The sequence below is a fragment of the Schistocerca cancellata genome, chromosome 7 (assembly GCF_023864275.1).
Source record: "Schistocerca cancellata isolate TAMUIC-IGC-003103 chromosome 7, iqSchCanc2.1, whole genome shotgun sequence".
Classification (NCBI taxonomy): Eukaryota; Metazoa; Arthropoda; class Insecta; order Orthoptera; family Acrididae; genus Schistocerca; species Schistocerca cancellata.
In genome coordinates, this window is record NC_064632.1 from 583,628,981 (window position 1) to 583,649,735 (window position 20,755).

Sequence of the window (20,755 nt, forward strand, 5' to 3'; positions counted from 1 at the left end):
TTATGTTTGGTCTATGGATCTAAACCGTTTTAAAATTAAGTGGTACAACTAGCTATCAGATCACCCATTTTACCATATTAAAGAATTAATTGAGATGTCTAAGGAGGAAATTACCATCTAACAAATTTTACTATAGTTTATTGTATTATAATGTACTGTGGTTATGTCTTGTATAATGATGTCATGTATACTCTATCCACCTGTTATGCACAGGGTTTATACCTCAGCCCTTCTTTGTTATAGTATAGCTTATTGACATCAGCTCTTAGAAATTTTTCTGTACCATAGTGTGTTTTATTATTGCTGTCCTTAATGTGTGTACTATAGTTAATTGACAGTAGTTTATTACTATGTAAATACTGTACTCCAAAGACTGAGCCTATTTCATTGTAAAATTCTCAATAGCCAATAAAAATTCTTGCTATAGTTTTAGATCATGATGCATGGAAAAGCCTTGAGCAGGCTTTTATTCAACAGTAGATGTCAAATGGTTAATGGTGGTAATGTTGGTATTAGGTTTATGTTGTTTATCCAAGAGCCTAAAACACTTCAAAAATAAGAAGACCGTTTCAAATTAACATAAGACTGAGTATAAAAGGAATTTTATGCCACTGCAATTAATTGCTTGGGTGATTAATGGAGTTTTAGTATAAAAAAGTTAAATATTGGAAAAATTGTGGTGTTGCAGGAGGATGAATGGGGCACTCATTTTAAAAGTGACCTACGAGCCTAGTATGTATATTTCACGTTCAACCACAAAGAAACGCAATATGTATTGTAACATGTGTAATACATTTCAGTTTCTGTTGTACTGACAGAACTTGCTAAAACTGCTTTCTTTGTGCATAATGGAATTACCATAGTAGCACGGTCTAATTGGTTACAAATTTAACCGAACATCTAACGAACTATAAAGTATCAGAAATGCATTTGTAAAGTATTATGCACGTGTGGGTATGTAGGCACTGTGTTAAAAAGTACTCTCATGATGGCGGTTTTCGATCTGGGGGCTTACGTCTTAGTCATTCTTTCTGACGTGTCCTTGCAGCGGTTGTGTAAACAAGAATTATAAGATGCAAGTCCCAAGTATTTTCTATCACACTTCTGTCTCTAAAAGTTTTTCAGCTGCTTTACACACTATGTGACTGCTTAAACATAAAGTTGTCTCTTTTCGCGTAGTTGAAGAACAATTGACTAAATTTTGTCCCTGCACTTTATATTACTTAACACAACTGCTGATTTTAAATACAAGTTTATGTACACATTGACACGTACTGATAGCATTGCTTGCCAGCAGTAAGCTACTTTATGTCATACGAAGAGATTTTCGGTATTTTTTGCTTTCTATTAGTCCTGCAACGCACACGTTTGCTCTCTTTCCATACGTGCGTACCGAAAGCCGAAAAGTAACTGAATCTGTTTGTTGGAACGACTAATGACTTAGTGTTGATGACAAAGGTACACTGCTATTACAGAAGTATAACATGTTCTCTGTTTTCACAGAACAGAGCTATGACGTCACGTGAAAATGACCTAAAATCGAACGTTTGTCAAAAACGGAAGAGGCTGCAGCATTCTGTGGCCTACCACACGGGAGTTTTTACCAACTGAACAAAGAACCAACAACGTTCACGAAGAAGAAATAACGCTTTTATGAGAAATAGCTAAAATTTTCTTCATGTGTGTTTTTGTTTTTTTGCCATGTCTAATCATTGGCGGATGAATACATCAGGTTGGTTCTGTCTCCGACTTTGAGTCGCCAGTAAATAGAAGCACTGATATTTTGAAACAAATTCGTAAACTTTGTAAACAATTGTAACATAAAGTGTTCGAATATGTGATTTCTTTTAAAAATTGAAACTACAAGATTTAAACAGCTACGAAATGTGAGTACATCATACCAGATAAAGCTTCATCTATTTGAAGATGGATATTTACGAAGTCGAAGAGGAATTTGTATTTAACAGTCAGTAGTTTTGTTCATCTTATTCTTACGGGGTTTGGTAGGGAGTAATTGAAGCGCAGCTTTCATGTGGTTATGCTCAAGGAAAAGAAAGATGTTGCTATCAGTTTGATAGCTTCATGTTTACTATGCTTAGTCGAATATAATTATCTAATGGTATAGCAGATAGCAATTTTAGAATATACATCTGTCATTTAGACTGTTCCCTGTCTATTCTAACGTGCCTGCAAATGTGATAAAACTTGTGTACCAAATTCATTAATTCATTTTGTTTGTGTAGCCAACGCGTTGCGCTCTGCCTTTAAAAGGGGCAGGGGGATCTGATTAAGACGTTACGGCACGGGTGTGTAAATATGACTAGGAAGGCTCGGCCTCTTTTAAGTTTCATTTCATTGGAATATATTTAGGTGTATGAGAAACATTCGTCGCCACAGGCTCATCCTATTTCGCGCGCGCCCTCATCCCCTGAATCAATTTTCAATTGTATGTGGATCCAAATGAGATAAATAACAGCAAAAAAGTACACAGGAATAAGAGTTTTTCCCTTTCTACTGAACTCTTTGTAAATACGTTGATATGTTTACAGTACGATAGTCACAAGCTTTGTGTCACTGTTGATTATACAGCTAGTGTAAGTCCTCAGCACTTTCTACTACTTAAATTCCTAATTTAACATTTAAGTCTGATAACTGTTCATTTCAGTATTTTTCAAGGCCCTGTGCACCAAGTTTGTTTACCTCGAATCTTGTAATATATGCCCAAATTATTCACTGTGGAGAAGTGTTCTTTTACTGATTCAAGATAGCTGGCATTTCTCCTCCTTGATTAGAGTTACAAAATTGGATTTGTAAGTGCAGCAAGATATCTGAATGATAGCAGTAATAAAGTAGATTTAGGACGTATAGTTGTCTTTTTATTGATGATAATAGTTGATTTTTTGATTAGGGCGCCTGATAGTTGTCATATAAATTCAACAGTCAACACTGTTAGGGTGTCCAGTTTTTTAATAACCCTTTCTGACATGATGGTCAATTGCTTACATTCATTGACATCAAGCTGTGCAAAGTTGTGCACATTCTTGGAAATCTTTTTGGGCAATAAATGATGAGACCCTTAAAAATGTCGACTACAACATGCAGGAGAGAGACGGAGCCCAGTTTTCAGTGAAACAGGACTTATCACACTCTTTGTTATGTTTTTAAGTGTTTCTTTGAAGCTACCCCTGCTCCTCACCTCCAAAAGATAGAAACAGTAGTGTAGGCACTGACAAGAAAAATGTGGCTCAATGCAGGAATAAAAAAATCCTGTAGAACAAAGGGGATTCTATACAGTTTTCTCAGAACTTGTATTGACCCAAAGAAACAGCAGCATTACAAACTTTACTGTGGCACCTTAAAGAAGGTAATAAATAAAGCTAATAGAGTGCACTTAAAATCTGAAATTGAGAATTCTAAAAAAAGGAAAATAAATTAAATGTAATCAGCATGGAAATTGGCAGAAAAACAGAACATATCATACACAGAAATAAGACAAGGTGACAGTATTGTAAAGAAATCTGAAATGGTTGCAGAAATTAAAACTCATGTACAGAAGGATTGTTGATCGTCTCAACTTCCTTAATATCTTCAGCAAAAGTCAATTTGGATTTTGCACTGGTATTTTTACTCAGCAAACTATATATTCTTTTAACATCAAGTTTTACAGGCCATTAACAAAAATATGTCTCTAGTAGATAACTTTTGTGGTCCCTCGAAAGCTGTTGATTGTGTAAACCTGTAAAATCTTTTGCAAAAGTCATAATGTTATGATTTATATGGCATTGTCAGTTTGTGGCATCAACATTGAACGGGCTGAAGCAGATTATAATGTCGAATGGCTCATCTGGAAACATGGCTCATCTGAATAGGGCACCTTAATGTGTGGAGTGCCACAAAGCTCTGTTTTAGGTTCACTGCTATTTCTGATGTTCATTATAGACTCCCCACTTCATTCCTACACAAATAATAAATTTACCATTTTTGCAGATGACACTGTAATCCTCATTAACATATTGTCAGATGATAATCTTGAACAAACTGTAGACAAAGTTTTCACTGAAATCTTAAATTTGTTTTCTTCAAAAGGTTTCCCCTCATTATGTAAGGTTTTACCACAAAGAAACCTTGAAGAAATTAACAGAAAGTGTAGAGATCAGCCAATACAGAAAATTGGCAGCACAGGACTCTTGGGTACATATGTAGACATCAGATGTAATTCCTCAGCCCACTTTCTTTTTAAAGATTGTGTTGTTGCCTCAGTGGCAGAAGTGGATGCCATTAAGGCTTTCTACTTTGGCTATTTCATTCATTAATGTCATATGGTATTATATTCTGGGGGAACCAACATGTCTCAAAAATAAAATTAAATAGAAGTGTTAGAATAATGAGTGGTGTTCATTATAGGCACCCTTCCTGATAGGCCTACCTGTTTTGAAAGGTGGGGTTTATTACGATTACATCACAGTATATTTTTTTACATGTTGACTTTTGTCTGTAATAACTTTTTTCTCTACGAAGACAGCAAACATCATGATTACAACACAAGAACCAAAAACAGTCTGCACCTTGATCCAAATAAATTTTAATGTGGTCCAAAAAGAAGTCCATATTAAACTCTACCGTATATTAAATGATTTCATAAGCAATGGATCAAGTTCAAAGAAAATTTCAAATAGTAAAAAGCATAGAAATATTTGTATACTATTGATATATTTCTGAGACAAAACGAATGTCACTGCGAACTTACAATTGTTTTAAAACTTGTGTTTTAACTAATTTTATGTAAGGATATCTAATTAAAATGTGATTGTGGTGCATCATGTAAATTTCATCCATTTAAATCTCACACTTAAGAACAGAGTAAACTTATACACATATATCATAATTTTAATCTTTTGTCTTCTTAAGCACATATTAACTTTGAACTTTCACGACTCCCACATTATTTTGCGCAGTATCGTAGAGGTTAAAATTTGGTTTTTGTATTCATTTATTTATTTGTTGTGCTTCCTGTATATATTACTCATTTTTCCACAGTGAAACACAATTTTCTGTTCTTTAGTTGATATCTTACTAGCATTGCATCTTTTATTGTTGTAAGTTACATGTGAATCCTGTACAAGTTGACATGTTCCATATCCTTGCAATTCACTTGTTGCCTGGGTCTTTGGAACATGAACTAAATAAATAAAAAATAAAATAGGTCAAGTTTAGAAGTGTGAGCAGTTGTTGTAAACCCTTGTTTTTGAAGCTTGGACATACACAGAGGCTTAGATGGTTGTTAGAAGTGATAAACTAATGAAATTAGATATGAGAACTGATATACTGAGCAGTTTTGGCCCAAAAATATAGTGGATGTATTTAAACATTTACTCACATAAAATAACTTTAAGATATTATGAAAAGGAAATTTGCTACTCACCATATTGCAGAGATGCCGAGCTGCAGGTAGAGTGTCTCCGCTATATGGTGAGCAGCAACTTTCCTTTTCATAATATTGTTACATTCGATCCTGGACTTTCCATTGTATGATATTATGAAAGGATAGTGCTACTCATAACATACAGGAGGTATTGAGTCACAGATGGGCACAAAGAAAAGACTGCTAACATTAAAGTTTTTGGCTGCAAGGCCTTCTTTAGGAAACACACACACACACACACACACACACACACACACACACACACACTATCTCCAGTGGCTGTGGCCTGAGTCTACAACTCAGTGCTGCTTCTATTATGTGGTGAGTAGTTTCTATATCCTTTTCATAATATTGTTGTTATTCCATCATCCTGGAAAACCTTCATATTCTTAGTCAAAGCAGACTTAGTACTTTTTATTACTTTTCATGATACTGCATGACATCTGGCACACAAGGCTACATGTCTCTCTCTCTCTCTCTCTCTCTCTCTCTCTCTCTCTCTCTCTCTCTGTGCCCCCCCCCCTCTCTCTCTCTCTCTCTCTCTCTCTCTCTCTCTCTCTCTCTCAGCACCTTCATCATGGTGGCATTTTACTGTCTTTGCTTTTGCCACTCAGTTTTTCACAACAAATTGTAAGTAACATACATGATAGCTTTCTAACATATTTTTAATGAGCACATGCTACATATAATAGAGAAGTATAGTGTGGAAGGTTCATTGATGTTTTGCATGAATATGATTGTGAAATGTTTTAGAAACTCAAATTTGTAGATTATCTAGTGAAATAATAAATTAATTGACATCAGTTTTTGTTTGAAAAGAAGATATTTGTGTAAAGGGGGGAAAATGTCTAGCATAGTGTCTTGTATTGTTGTTAGCATTCTTGCAGTATACAGTTCAGCCCCTCTTTTAACTGTCTAGTAACAAATCTGTAGAGTTCCCTTTTGTTTCAGTAATTTGTAATTAATGATTCGTTGTTGTGTAAGGTACAATTTCGTTGAATGGTCAACCAGTGTTAGCAATTAATAGAGCAAAAAAAGAGAGAGGAAAGATGGAACAAGTTCTAAAAGGGTACCTCTCAGTTTAAGTGACAATTGAGATCCCGACATAAATATTCTTATAAAATATTCCCCTTTTTTGTTTCAGAGGAAATAGATTTAATTGGAATTGAAATGGATACTGATGAAGCAGAGTCATCAGGAGCTGGTGGCCCAATTTCATCATTGAATAGCTTATTCTCATTTACCAGTCCTGCTGTGAAGAAACTTCTCGGCTGGAAGCAAGGAGATGAAGAAGAAAAGTGGGCAGAGAAAGCAGTTGATTCTTTAGTGAAGAAACTAAAAAAAAAGAAAGGAGCCATTGAGGAGCTTGAAAGAGCTCTAAGTTCACCAGGCCAAGCCAGTGACTGTGTTACTATACCTCGTAGTTTAGATGGAAGACTACAAGTAAGTTTTAGTATGTCATACAGTTAACAGTGAACAATTTATTTGTAGTAGGGTGAAGTGGGGTAAGTGTAACCATGGGGTTCCATGTTGACCATTAGAGTATGTTACCAGTCAATTGTAATATGTATCAAAAAATTAGGGTTGTTACTCTACAGCTTCACAGATAATGATTTTAAACTTTCACGTAATTTTCATGTTCCATTCAGTTTTATCTTGCTTCAAATTTTTTAAGAATTTAGAAATCTAAAATAATACATTCTTAGGTCATGGGCCATAGAAAAAGAAGCCGCAGGTTGGATTAGGCCCCCATGCTGTAGGTTGCTGATACCTGCCATAGGTCATCTTGGAACTGGCTGGATTAATTAGTTCAGAGATTCCAAGGAGACAACAGCCACCTCCAGTAGAAGCACACCTAGTAAAGCACTTTTATGTTCAAACTAACCTTAGGGTTTGATATATCAGCTTCCACAGAAATATCCACTAAAAAGTCAGATAGTCACAGTAGCACAAGTTTATTTTTCTAACACAATGGTAACAAAATCCTCAGTGTGCTATGGAGGTAAAATTCCTTTAACTCTGAAATTAAGTAAAATTCTTGGACAAGTGGACAAACAGTAGTTTTTCAATGACAAACAAAGTTAAAAGTTCCTGAATCCCAGAAGCAAGTAATTAAGTTCCTCAATATATGGCGAAAATTTAAGTTTAGCATGAAGCAAGTTCCTGAGTTCCTGGATTTGGAAGAGAGGAAAAAAAGAAGAAGAAAGAAAGAAGTCAACACACTAGCTTAAGTCGCAGAAATGAAACACTTTCAAAATATCTTACAGTAGTACTTCACAGAAGCAGCATAGACAGTCAAACAGTTTTGAATAATTTTGAATTCTGGCAAGGGTAGATGCACAAAGTAAAGTTTTGACACTAATTGTCTGTGAAGAAGACAAACAGTAGAAATTATACCAAGCCCCACCAACTACGTCACTGATTACACTTCAGGTCCAGACAGGGGAGGTGGTGTGCTGTCCCGGAAGATGGTGGCGGACCCCAGAGCCTAGTGTAGTGGAGATCTTTAGGTCGGTTGTTTGCTTCAATTGAACTGCTCTTCTTAGCTCACATGCTGGCCTAAATAGCTGCCTTGTGGTTAAGATCTATGTGGGCCTATTTTTGACACTGCAGTACTTCCATGACTTCTACAATTGCCATGCACGCCATCTGGTGGCCTGGCCAGAACACTGTTGTCATCACCTACTGGCTGGGCTGCAGAGTTTCATAGTTGAGAGTTCCTGTGGCATCTGTTTCATAGGTGTGCAGTTTTTGGCAACCCAAATAACTTAGAAGTTGGGCGGGATGCCATTGGTGCCTGATGTCTTGGGCACCACAGGAGTGTTGATGACAGCTTTATCTTAAGACACAGCATGATTTGTATAGCAATTTCCTCATATGTAGCAAGTTGTCTGTGCATTACAAACAATAGTTTAATGTTATCCAAGACAACCTCTGATCTCTGCCTTTCACAATCAGCTGTAATAATCCCTTCACAATACAGATAAATCAGTTGTCGTTATTTGGATGCAAGTCAGATTTACCTTCCAGGGAGTGAACTGTCAGACAAACTAGCCAAAGGAGCAATGGAAATGACAACACTAGAACTGAAAACCCCTAAAAATTACTTACAGCCAAATGAAATACCAAAACCTGAAGAAATGGGAAGAAGAGTTACAAAATACTACACACTCTGCAAGTTAACTATTTATGGTCAGAGACATCACCAATGAATGCTTGAACACTGCAACAAAGCTCAAAAAGAGAAAATATTACCTTATATTGTTTCCGAATTGGACACACTAAAATCACTCTTCAATTTGTACTTTGTCTCAAAGAACCCTCCCAGAACATCTGTTGAACAGCTTTAACACTTTGTTGTTTCCTCGAAGATTACAAGTAGGCAAGATGTGTGACATCAGTGAAAACTAAGAAATCACCTCTCGTAGATACTAGTGGATGATATAACACCCATAAACTGTACATTTCATTTGCTATGAAAGAGTGGATATTACAATAGCATTTAAAATTAGCAGAATTAGAAGTTTATTTTAAGGGGTGTGGGGTACGTTACCACCAATTTAACTCTGAGGTGCTGCCATCACCTGGTTTGTTGTTCCAGAACCCAACATAAACAATCAAATGTTTGCCTTTTCTGTCTTTGAAGGTGTTAGATATAAATTATGTATATTATCTTGCAGATATAAACTTCCTTCATGACAGATAAATTTGGTCAGATTGGGTAACCATTCTTACACACTGCATAACACACATCACTTTCATATTACTGGAAATGCCAAGAAAAAGCCTCACACCTATGTTTTTGATTGTTGTTTAAGGCTAATTATGTAATTCAGTCCCTTTAAAATAAATTTAAGTGCGAAAAACAGTGGCAGTATTGGTTGATGAAACACGTATGTATAAAGATACTGCCACTATGAGAGATTCCTATCCAGTGTTGAAGCTTAATAGCTGTGTAACTATTCCTTATTACTAAGATGAATTTGAAAGGAAATAGTAATATGAAATGGCAAGATGGAATACTCAAGTCTTTGTGTTGTGACAACAGAAACACTTAGTGTGCACACCATTTCACTTGCTTTGAATTATGTTCCGAGTGACACATTCTTTTCATCACCAGTTCCCAAACTTTCTACCATCATAAGGTATACTTATGATGGGTCAAAGTCCATGTTAAACTATAGGTCTCCCTACAGTTGTTTCAGAGGTCGGAGAAAAACAATGGCATACTATCTCTAGTAAGAAGTACACTGGCCTTGCCAAGACAACATTTGAGTTGAAAACAGCTTTATTATTATTATTATTATTATTATTAAAGTAAACTTTATTTCTGAATGGGGGACCATTTATCTCAGAAACCTACTTTTATTATATGCTTACAAATTTGTTTGGAAAAAATAAGGCTTGTTCTTATTCTGTGCTTAAATCCTAAGTATTTTATTTCCAACTGACATATTGTGTTTTGTATGTATTCAGGTATCACATAGGAAAGGCTTGCCCCATGTTATTTACTGTCGTGTGTGGAGGTGGCCAGACCTCCAATCTCACCATGAGCTAAAACCGATGGAAAATTGCAGATTTCCTTTCTCAGCTAAACAGAAGGAAGTCTGCATAAATCCGTATCATTATAAGCGAGTTGAAAGCCCAGGTAATTATTTCATTTGTTTCTGATGTTGTGTGCTCTTTATATGATGTGTACATGTTCATAAGTTAAAACATTTGCTGATATCGTAGCATGTATCTATTTAAAAATATTCAGTTAATGTGTTGTGAATAGTGTCTTTAGGCATTATGTAAACTGTCATTGATTAGTCTCAACCTGTTCATACAGATCCACTATATACAATATTATTTCAAGTGTGCTTTCTCAGTCTGCATGTAATGTCAGTGAGCACCAACTTGTACCAACAAGAAATTTATGTAGTATTACCAAGAACAGCCAAAAGTAGTTCCTTATTTCTGAATTGTAGGTACTCAATACAGGCATTTTTGACAGTTTGGGATAGCTCTGACATCTGCATGAAATAATGTTGACAATAATGTGTTAAATATGAATGAGTTTTGTCATAACCAAGTAGAAGGTTGATGATTATCTAAAGCTAATATTCAGTCGGTGCAACAGCAATAATAGAAATTAGCTGGTTTTCTTACCATTTTGTTACTGAGTACTGTTCAGACTATTTACAGTTTGACTGGAAAAAGGAAATGCAGAAAGAAAGAAAGGAAAGTACCTTGACTTCTTATCTCACTGGAGAACTAGTATGTTTTGATTTGACTATTACAGTATCACTCAGTAAAGTGAATCGTAAAAAATGAACCTGTACACAAACATTTATGTGTGCGCAACTCGCATGCACATAGCTGCTGTTTCCTGGTGCTGGGGTCCAACTATGGACTGTGCCTGCGGCTGATGTGCAGTGATCTGTGGTGGGTGGTGCAGGCAAAGGAGGTGGCAAGGGATAGGGAGTGGGGAGGATAACAGGGTACTGGTGATGGAAGAGATTGCGCTGCTTGTGGAGCATGCAGGGATGTGATGGCGACAGGGTGGGCCGTGCTTGGGACGGGGACGGGGAGGGGGGGGGGAGGATCTAGAGAAGGGGAAAGACATTAGGTGCGTTGATGGAATAGAATGTGGTTGCATTGCTGGAGTGGGAATGTGGGAATGGGAAGGGGATTGGTAGGGTGAGAACAGGGACTAGTGAAGGTTGAGGCTGTAGGCGGGGGGGTGGGGGGGGGGGGTGTTACTGGAACCAATGATAGGTTGTGGAGAGCTTCCCCACTTACACAATTCAGGAAATCTGATGTTTGTAGGAAGGATTCAGATGGCACAGGCTGTGAAGCTGTCACTGATGTGAAGCACATCTTGTTGGACAGCACATTCAGCAACTGAAGCAATTGTGTGGTCCAGCTGTCTCTTGGTCACAGTTCGGTGTGGGCATTCCTGTGGAAGACAGCTTGTTAGTTGTCTTTCCCACATAGAAAGGAACACCGTGGTTGCAGTGTAGTTTGTAGAACATATGACTGCTTTGACAGGCAACTCTTCCTTTGATGGGATGGGACCTACTGGAGTAGTTCATGGTTGGAGGATGTATTGGACAGACCTTGCATCTGTTGCAGAGATATGAGCCATGAGGCAAGGGGTTGGGAACAAAGGCGGAGTTGGGATGGACAAGGACATTGTGTAGGTTTCTTATGTAGCTAAATACCACTGTGGAAGAGGTGGGAAGGATAGTGGGTAGGATATTCCCCATTCGAGGACACACAGAGAGATAGTCAAAATCCTGGTGGAGAATGTGATGATTCCCTTACCCCAGTTCTAGTTGGTACTGAGTCATGAGGAAGTGGCAGTAGGCAGCTATTGTGAAGGACGCTCTGAAGTGCTTGGATGTAAGCAACAGCACTGGTGTAGCTTTAAGAGTTGTTTTGAATACAGTGCAGTGTTCTTCCTAATTTCCAGACTGTGTCTGTGTAATACTGCTGTTATAAACTTTGTGTTTTTTTTTTTAAATTTTTTTTTAGAGTTATTATTCATTCTGCATCTTCTGTGCCTTAAAAGCTATAGTAAATGAAAATTAGTGGTGTGTTTACAACCTAGTGTTAACTTCTGTTCACCGTATAATTGTTACGTGTTATCTTGGCTACTTTACAGTGCTTTAAATAATTTCCTGATAGCATCAGTTTAAGTGTGTTGTTACAAAATATCATGCTTTTATAGTTTTCATTCACTTCGTGTCTGATATTACCTATTTTCAATGAACTCCGATCATAATTCTACATCAAAAATGTGTCAGGACTTTGGGTTGGTGTTTCATTGGGGAGAAGGCAGTGGGAAGTTAAAAAAGTGTCATATGGGGCTCTTCCATGGAACTGTAGACTATGTAGATGAGAAAAGAAAATCATGAAACTGAGATGAAAGATTTGTGCCCTCCAGATAGAATTAGAAATGGCATATTTTGAATTAGATAGGTTGAAGGGAGAATGAGACAGTGGCAGCTGGGGGAAGGTGACAGGTAATAGACAGAAAGAGAAAACCTCTGACATTGTATTTCAAATTTTGATCAACAGTCAGTTTGACAATGCTGTTCTAATTTGTTGATCCCTTATGAATAATAGGAATTGTCCCAAGTCTGCAAAATAGCTATTAGTTTCTGCAATCACCTCCTCGTTTGAATAAAATCTTTGTCCCACCAGCCATTTCTTCAAATTGGGGAACAAATAGTTGTCCGAGGGAGGCAAGTCTGTAGAATAGGGGAGTATGTGAAACAAGATGAGGATTATGCCTTGTGAATTCTAAAAGACAGTCGCCATAACCTTCCGACCAAGGACTGGTCTTCGCCTTTTTTTGGTGCAGATTCTCCCATGGTAATCCATTGTTTAGATTGTTGTTTGGTCTCAAGAGTATAGTAATGTATGCAGGTTTCATCCACAGTGACGAAATGACACTTAAAGTCATACGGATTCTTCCTGAACAGCTGCAAACCATCCTTGCAATACTTCACACGATTCAGTTTTTGGTCAAGCGTGATCAATCGTGGAACCAATCTTGCGGATAGCTTTCTCATGTCCAAATGTTTTGTCATCCATCACCATATCATGGATTTTGTAAATGATTACTGGAGTTGTATCCTCCACAGGGCGCCCAGAATATTCAGCATCACTTGTGCCCATATGGCCACTCCGAAAATTTTGAAACCACTTATAAACTGTTCTGATCGAAGATGGAGAGTCACCATAATGTTTATCACTCTTCTCTTTAGTCTCCTGAGGCTTTTTGCCTTTCATAAAGTAATGTTTAATCACCACATTAAATTCTTCTTCCTCCATTTTTTGACAATCACTTGACTTCCTTGATTCACACGAATGCCAAACACAAAGAAATAGACCAGTATGGCTGAAACTTGCTTTACGTTCTTTCCAAAGATGCTACTAACTAAACATGACCTTGATATGCGCTGGTGGTGCCATCTCTCGGACTTTGCATGGACTTTTCAAATGTCCCTTGTAAAGTGCAAAAGACTCATAGAAACAACTTTAAGACTAAGTCAGTAGAAAATTCACATAAAAAGAAAAGCATCTTGCTACTAGGAAGAGTTGTGGGAGGGGTGTAAGCCAATTGCTACAGGAATAGCTGAGTGCAGAATACCAGGTCACAAACATCCCGAAACCTAGTACCAAGCTTAGGCAGGTGACAGAGAACACAGGGGCCTTGTCCAGAGATTTGGATGGCGAGGATAAGGTACTTATAGTTGTAAGAGCCTGCCTAGAACTTAGAATATGGCTTGAAAGTTGACATGGAGGAAATAGTAGCAGCAACAGCATACATTTGTGTGGGATTTGTCAAGGTTTTGCAGCAACATGACCAACCCAAGGTTAACACAGCCATTAGCTTTGTGAACAAAGAGCGAGATGCTTTTGACTGAAACAGAGTTTTGTATTTGTGCCGTGCCAGTTGCTGCAATTGAGAGATGGGGATGCACTAACAATGGCCTGTAACTAAATTGGAGGGGGAGGAAAGATTGGCTGAGCACCTTGCAGAAAGTGTAAGGGGAAGGGGGCACAAGTACACAAGGCAAAAATCCCTGTGAGTCCAGTAATCACAGGGGAACATTTATAGGGGAACATTTTTTTCGGTTAAGAGTCGGTTTACAGGCAGAGAGTACTGAAAGAAATTAGAGCAGTACAAGGCATAATACATGTAGCAGTTTCCAGAAAATTAAAATTCCAAAATTAATTTGGTTCATTGAAACCTTAGAAGTGATTTATGTTCTGCACCTTTCTGAACACCATCTAATGACAGGGAAGGAGAAGTGAAATATCAGGCATTATAGACTTACGCTATTTTTGTGTGGAGTTAACTTGGAAAAAGTAGGGGTTGCAACAAGTGTAAAAGTGGGACACAAAGTCAGAAATATTGAAGTAAATAAATGTTATGTTGATCAGAACCTAGAACCAAGTTGTTGTGAGTTGTTACTGCAGAATACGTCTCAGATCACTGTAACAGTCTACCAGTCCCTTCCAGGAAACGTACAGCTATTTATGGAAAATCTAGATTCTATTGAGCTGCCTGTCAGGAAAGAAGGAAAAGTGAGTACTTTGTGGAGATTTCATTTCTGTAGAGTCCTTAAAAGTTACAGGAAATGTGAACTAGAATTATTAATTATTATTTGTGTGTTTCAGTCTAATTTTGGTAGTCAATTTTCCAACTAGTGCAGCAGAATAGTAGGACACTGATTCATAACATTTTTATAGATAATGTTCAGGCAGAAACAATTAATGTGTACCGAATTGCTAATGGACCATCTGATCATGATGCATTGGAAATAAACAATATGTACCTTACAACCTTGCGGTGAGTCCATACAAAGCCATGAGACTTATTAATGACAAAAGAATACTGTGTTTTAAGAGTGAACTAAAAGGGATGGTATGGGATGAGATATAAGTAGAAAGAGATGCTAAAAATTGAATTTATTCGATAATGTATTTGTGTCAGTATTTCAAAATTACTTTCCTAAAAAATTATTCGGACCCCATGGGTAACCAAGTGAATTAAAATCAAGGATCCAAAAATGAGGTGATTCTTGTGGGTGTGGAACAAGTCAGGAATTATAACATAAAAATCATAAAAATGTGAATGTAATACTCACTTCCTTGATTATTTGTTAGGAGACTGTCAAAATATGTGGCTACATTACAGTAAACTGGAACTGCTAATATTTACAGAATTAATACACTGTCAGAATGAAAGATAGTTATGCACTTTTAATAAATTAATCATACACAAAACACCTAATCGTGACTGTTGTGACCAAATGCTGTCAGAACTGAAATCTAACAGACATTTTTACTTAAACTGGGCTAACAGTCCCTGTTAAGATATTCATCTATAGAGTAGAAGGATACTACAAAAAAATACTGTAGTACTTTAAGGAAAGTCTTAAAACTGTCCAAAAGTGTGCGTGTCTTGACAGAAATAAATAAAACAGATAATAAGATTAAAACTGTATGGGCCTTTGTCAGTGCACAAAATTAAAATATGCATAGTTAAAATATTTTGACAATGTTGTGACAGATAGTTCACAAGTAGAAAGTACTTTTAACAATCCTTTTCTCAACATAGCAGCAAATGTCATATTAAATGATTCAGCTGAAGAAGCAAGAGACTATATTAAAAAATGAGCATATATTAAAAATGTCATTTCACTAAACTTTAAACAACTAGAAGTAGTAGCAACACCCCTCACTGAAATTAATACAATTAAAAAAATTCCAAAACGCTAATGTCCTTGTTGGGTTAATGGAATTTTAAACAGAATTCTGAAAAGTTTTTCCGACTTAATAAATAATGCCCATAGTGTATATGTGGTGTATCACTGCCACTTGCGAGATAGCTGAACCCTGGCGTAGAATGTGAATCAGTTGCCCCATTCCTGGATGGTGTTACTGGACAATGTTGGGAGGGTAATACCAGGCTTTGAAGGTCACAGTGAGACCTTTGGCATAGCTGGAGAGGGACTGCTCTTGGCTACACATGTGACGACCGTGGGTGGCTAGACTGCATGGAAGGGATTTCTTGGTATGAGTGAAAGCTGTCATTGAGATATTGTGGCTGGCAAGTCTGGTGTGGACAGAGGTACTGATGTAGCCATCCTTGAGGTGGAGATCATTAAGGAAGGTGGATTGTTGGGTTGAGGAGGACCAGGTGAAGTTAATGGGGGAGGTGTTGAGGTTCTGGAGCAATGTGGGTGGGGTGACCTCAACCTCAGTCCCCCACGAAATCCCCCCCCCCACCCCCCCCCACTCCCACCCAACTCTGCACCTTGCAGCCCATCCTGCATCCTGTCACGGCCACGTCCTTGCGTGCTCTTACAAGCAGTGCAACATCTTCCAACACCTCTTCCTGCTATTCTTCCGACTCCTTGTCCCGTACCTTCTTACTCCCACCAGCTACCCATCTTCCAGCACTTCTGATGCAGGTGGAGTCTGTGATGGTCCCAGCAGCTGGAGAATAGTAGGCATGTGTGTGTAAGCTGTGCTTGCATGAATGTGTGTGTGTGTGTGTGTGTGTGTGTGTGTGTGTGTGTGTGTGTGTGTGTGTGTGTGTCCTTCAGAAGAAGGACTCTGCTTGTCTGAAAGCTTACGTGTTTAGTGTGTGTGTGTGTGTGTCCTTCAGAAGAAGGACTCTGCTTGTCTGAAAGCTTACGTGTTTAGCAGTCTTTTCATTGGGCATGTCTGCAATTCAGCACCTCTTTTATGTGGTGAACAGCAATCTCATCTTTCACATTTTTGTTACTTCATACAGGACATTACTATAACATTATGAAAGTGTAATCATTAGAATAGACACCTACCTTACGTAATGTTCCATCTGCTGCTTGGTATACTGGAGATTTACTCAGAGGATAATGCCACGAGTTGTGCTGCATGTAGTGTGCCCTAGTGGTTAACGTCACAAACTGCAGTAGTGTGAGTCACCAAGTCAAACTCAATCACCTGCAGTTATTTGTCATTTGGTGGTTACTGGGTCTGGAAGGTTCTCGAATTTTCTTACTTTTGTAATATTTGTAGGTTCTGGAATATACTGTGTTTTCATATACACTAAGGCGACAAAAATCATGGGGTACCTCCTAATATTGTGTTGGACCACCTTTTGCATGGCATAGTGCAACACTTCGATGTGGCACGGACTCAACAAGTCGTTGGAAGTCTGCTCAGAAATATTGAGAAATGCTGCCTCTATAGCTTTCCATAATTTCGATCTTGTTGCTGGCTCATGATTTTGTGTACAAAATGACCTCTCAATTATGTCCCATAAAAGTTCAATGGGATTCATGTCGGACAATCTGGGTGGCCAGATCATTCATTGAATTGTCAGAATGACCTACAGACTGATCGCAATTTTCACATGTGGCAGTTTCATCTCCATAGATTGCCACCTCACTTGCTTCTTCTCAATTTGGGAGCTAGGCATGCAGCTGGTAGCTCTGTATGGTGACTCTGACCATAGGACCCAGTCCATTCCATGTAAAGACAGCCCACACCATTCTGGAGCCACCACCAGCTTGCACAGTGCCTTGTTGACAACTTGGTCCGTGGCTTCGTAGGATCTGCACCACACTCAAGCACTATCATCAGCTCTTACCAACAGGAATTGGAACTCATATGAATAGACCATAGTTTTCCAGTCATCTATGATCCAACCTATATGGTCATGATCCAGGAGAGGTGCTGCAGGCAACGTCATGTTGTTAACAAAGGCACTTAAGTTGGTCGTCTGCTGCCATAGCCCATTAAAGCCAAATTTTGCCGCACTTTCGTAATGGAAACATTCATCATAAGTCCCACATTGATTTCTGATGTTATTTGACTCAGTGTTGCCCGTCTTTTAGCACTGACAACTTTACGTACATGCTGATGCTCTCAGTCATTAATTGAATGCCGCTGGCCACTGCTTTGTTCATGGTGAGAGGCAATGTCTGAAATTTGGTTTTCTCAGCATACTCATGACACTGTGGATCTCAGAATATTGAATACTGTAACAGTTTCCGAAATGGAATGTCCCATATGTATAGCTGTTAATTCCTGTTGTGTGTTCATAATCATTTCGGAAACTTTTTCAGATGAATCACCTGCAATGACAATGCCTCTTTTATATCTTGTGTATGTGATACTACCGCCATATGTTTATGTTCACATCGCTATCACATGACTCTTACCATCTCTGTGTATAGGCTGCTCTCTCCATTCAGGAGTTCAGTTCTCTTCTGACTCTACATTGGTGTTTGTAATAGACATGCATCAGTGCAAAGTGTCGTACATCATTTACTATCCCGCTTTTGAATTTGGACTTGATTCTGGTTATGGCGTGACATTGTTTGGTGGAGATGCCAAGTGCTTCAAAACATCTGCATCATCATGGGTCCAATTAGGAAACATAAAAGCCGTCATCTACATGGACAGAAACCAGAATACAAGCAGTACATTGCTCCTACATTCTGTATATTCAGGAAACCAATGGATTCCGTAACATCAGTAAGTCAACTGCACATCTGGCATCCATCAGTGTTTTGTGGAGACACTGAAGAGGACCTTACGAAATGGCTGAAATACAAATACGACAGCTCGGATTACATGATGTATTCACCAAATGTATACTTTTACACAGACGGTGTAGCAATGATTTGTGAACAACGAAGAGAAGCACATTCTCTTAGTAGAACAACAATTAGAAAACAGGGCTCGACATCATGGGGAAATGTCACACTCCTATATACAGAATGCCTTAGTCCTATGCCACATTGTGAATCAGTTTGAGAAAAGACTTATGACTGATTCCTGAAAGCGGCCCCTATGGTAGTTGTGGAAGACCACCAAAGACTCAACCCCTCTCATGCGCCAGGTTGTAAGAGAAGAGCTACAGCATTTTATGACTGGCCGAATTGTCAGAGCAAGGCAAGAGATAACAACCCTGAATGTCAACCACATACATCATGAGGCAGTAGAGAAAAATGAAGAAATTGTGTATTGATCCTTAACACATTTCACCACCAACTGAATGTTCTACGAAGAACATACTCAATCAACTTGGATTTATGCTGCAGCCATCAAGTGTCAGTCTTGCATCCCACCAATGCAAGTACAACCAAGTCCTCCATCACGTAAAATACCGTACAGAAGAACAGACAATTAGAGGACAGAAGAAAACACATCAGTATGCTTCCACTCTGGCTGCCTTAGACAGATTGTGTGTTACTGCAGGGAAAGAAGATATGATTCTGGCGACTACTACGTTGCCAGATGTCAACTGTCGCAACAGTACTGTTCATGCCAGTCAACTGCAGACATCATAACTGACCTGTGGGACAAAGACTATCATTGTGTCCTGAATAAGTTTACTCCCCAACATGCTGTAGCCAATCACAGTCACCATACAGAGCTACCAGCTGCATGCCTAGCTCCCAATTTGAGAAGAAGCAAGTGAGGTGGCAATGTAGGGAGATGAAACTGCCGCATGTGAAAATTGTCCACAGATGACAGTCATCAAGAGGTCAGGAAATCTCATTGATAACATCATCAGTGCCCAACCTGTACAGATGCTAATCAACTCGGTAGCTTCCATTGCCGTGCTGTCAACTGATTATTGTTGTCAGCTAAAGAAGAAGTGTTCCGTTACACAAGTGTGTTGTACTGAAACTTGCAAATGGGAAATATGTCCAACCAACAGTAACATGTGTTACAAAAAGTGCTCGTATAGGGTGTTGCCGGATGAATGATAGATAATCTGGGAGGAATTGGAGAAACCAAAAGTAACATCATTGAAGCATGAGAGTATCCTCCTTCCTCTCCTGTGGTCCTTATGAAGAAGAACAGCGCGTAGCGTTTCAGCATCGACTATCTGTGACTGAACAGACTCATGAAAAGAGGTGTTTCTCCATTGCCCTGCATTGGTGACATCCGAAGCTGCTTGAGAGAAGAAAATTATTTCTCAACTGTGGTCGTGTGGATAGGCTACACACAAATCAAGGCTGACATGGTTGATCAGGAAAAGACTGCCTTCAATGCACCTGATGGCCTATCTGAGTGTTGGACTATGTAACACTCCAGCCACGTTGGAGCGTATGATAGACAACCCGGTTGGACACATTAAATTAGGGGTTCCAGCTTGTGTGCTCTCTGCTGAGTTGCAGAGAGTTCCCAGTTCTGAGGGGCATTATTGCTCACTGTAAACAATCAAGTGAATAAGCGTGTGGCACAGGGAGTGTTTTCAGCTTCCAACTGCACGTTACATGATCACCCACCTACCTCATTCGGCCCCTTGCAGGTCTGGGGATTAGAATAGGCCCGAGGTATTCCTGCCTATCGTAAGAGGGGACTAACAGGAGTCTCACATATTTCGGCCTTTATGTGATGGTCCCCTGTAGGGTTTGACCTCCATTTTTCCCGAAGAGCAAGCCGATTGGGAAGGGCGCCTTACATGGTGCATCGTGTCCATCATGCACTGAGACCTTCAGCATTCTTCATCATTGTGGCTTTGCGGTTCCACTCATTCTCCATCTCTTGGGCGAGGACACATTCCTGGGTGCGTTTTCCTCCATCCTCTATGCAGTGTCATTTTCTGCGCCAATGATGACCATAGCCTTCTTTGCACCTTATATCCAGTGTGGTAGCCAGTCCATTGTGGTGGGGCCACCTTACACCCTGTTGGTTTTAGCCCTCTGACTACACAGGGATTGCTCTGCTGATGCCTGCGCCGTTAACTCCCCACATATGCCAAGGAGTAGATGCCTGTCACCCTGGCGTATCAGGACTCCTGACAATGGCCATCCTGCTAGG

General features: G+C 38.9%; 1 protein-coding gene across 6 annotated transcripts in view; it reads left to right on the forward strand.

Annotated features, from left to right (window-relative positions):
• Positions 1-1,515: 1,515 nt before the first annotated feature.
• The window catches only part of LOC126091973 (protein mothers against dpp), a 99,465-nt gene continuing 80,225 nt past the window's right edge, over positions 1,516-20,755 (forward strand). For 2 of the 6 annotated variants that reach the window (XM_049907326.1, XM_049907328.1), the window contains exons 1-3: positions 1,916-1,966; positions 6,567-6,865; positions 9,899-10,070. In XM_049907326.1, coding sequence (XP_049763283.1) covers positions 1,927-1,966; positions 6,567-6,865; positions 9,899-10,070 — 511 coding nt within the window. In that variant the 5' untranslated portion in view covers positions 1,916-1,926. The other 4 variants (XM_049907327.1, XM_049907329.1, XM_049907330.1 and 1 more) reach the window with 4 other exon arrangements.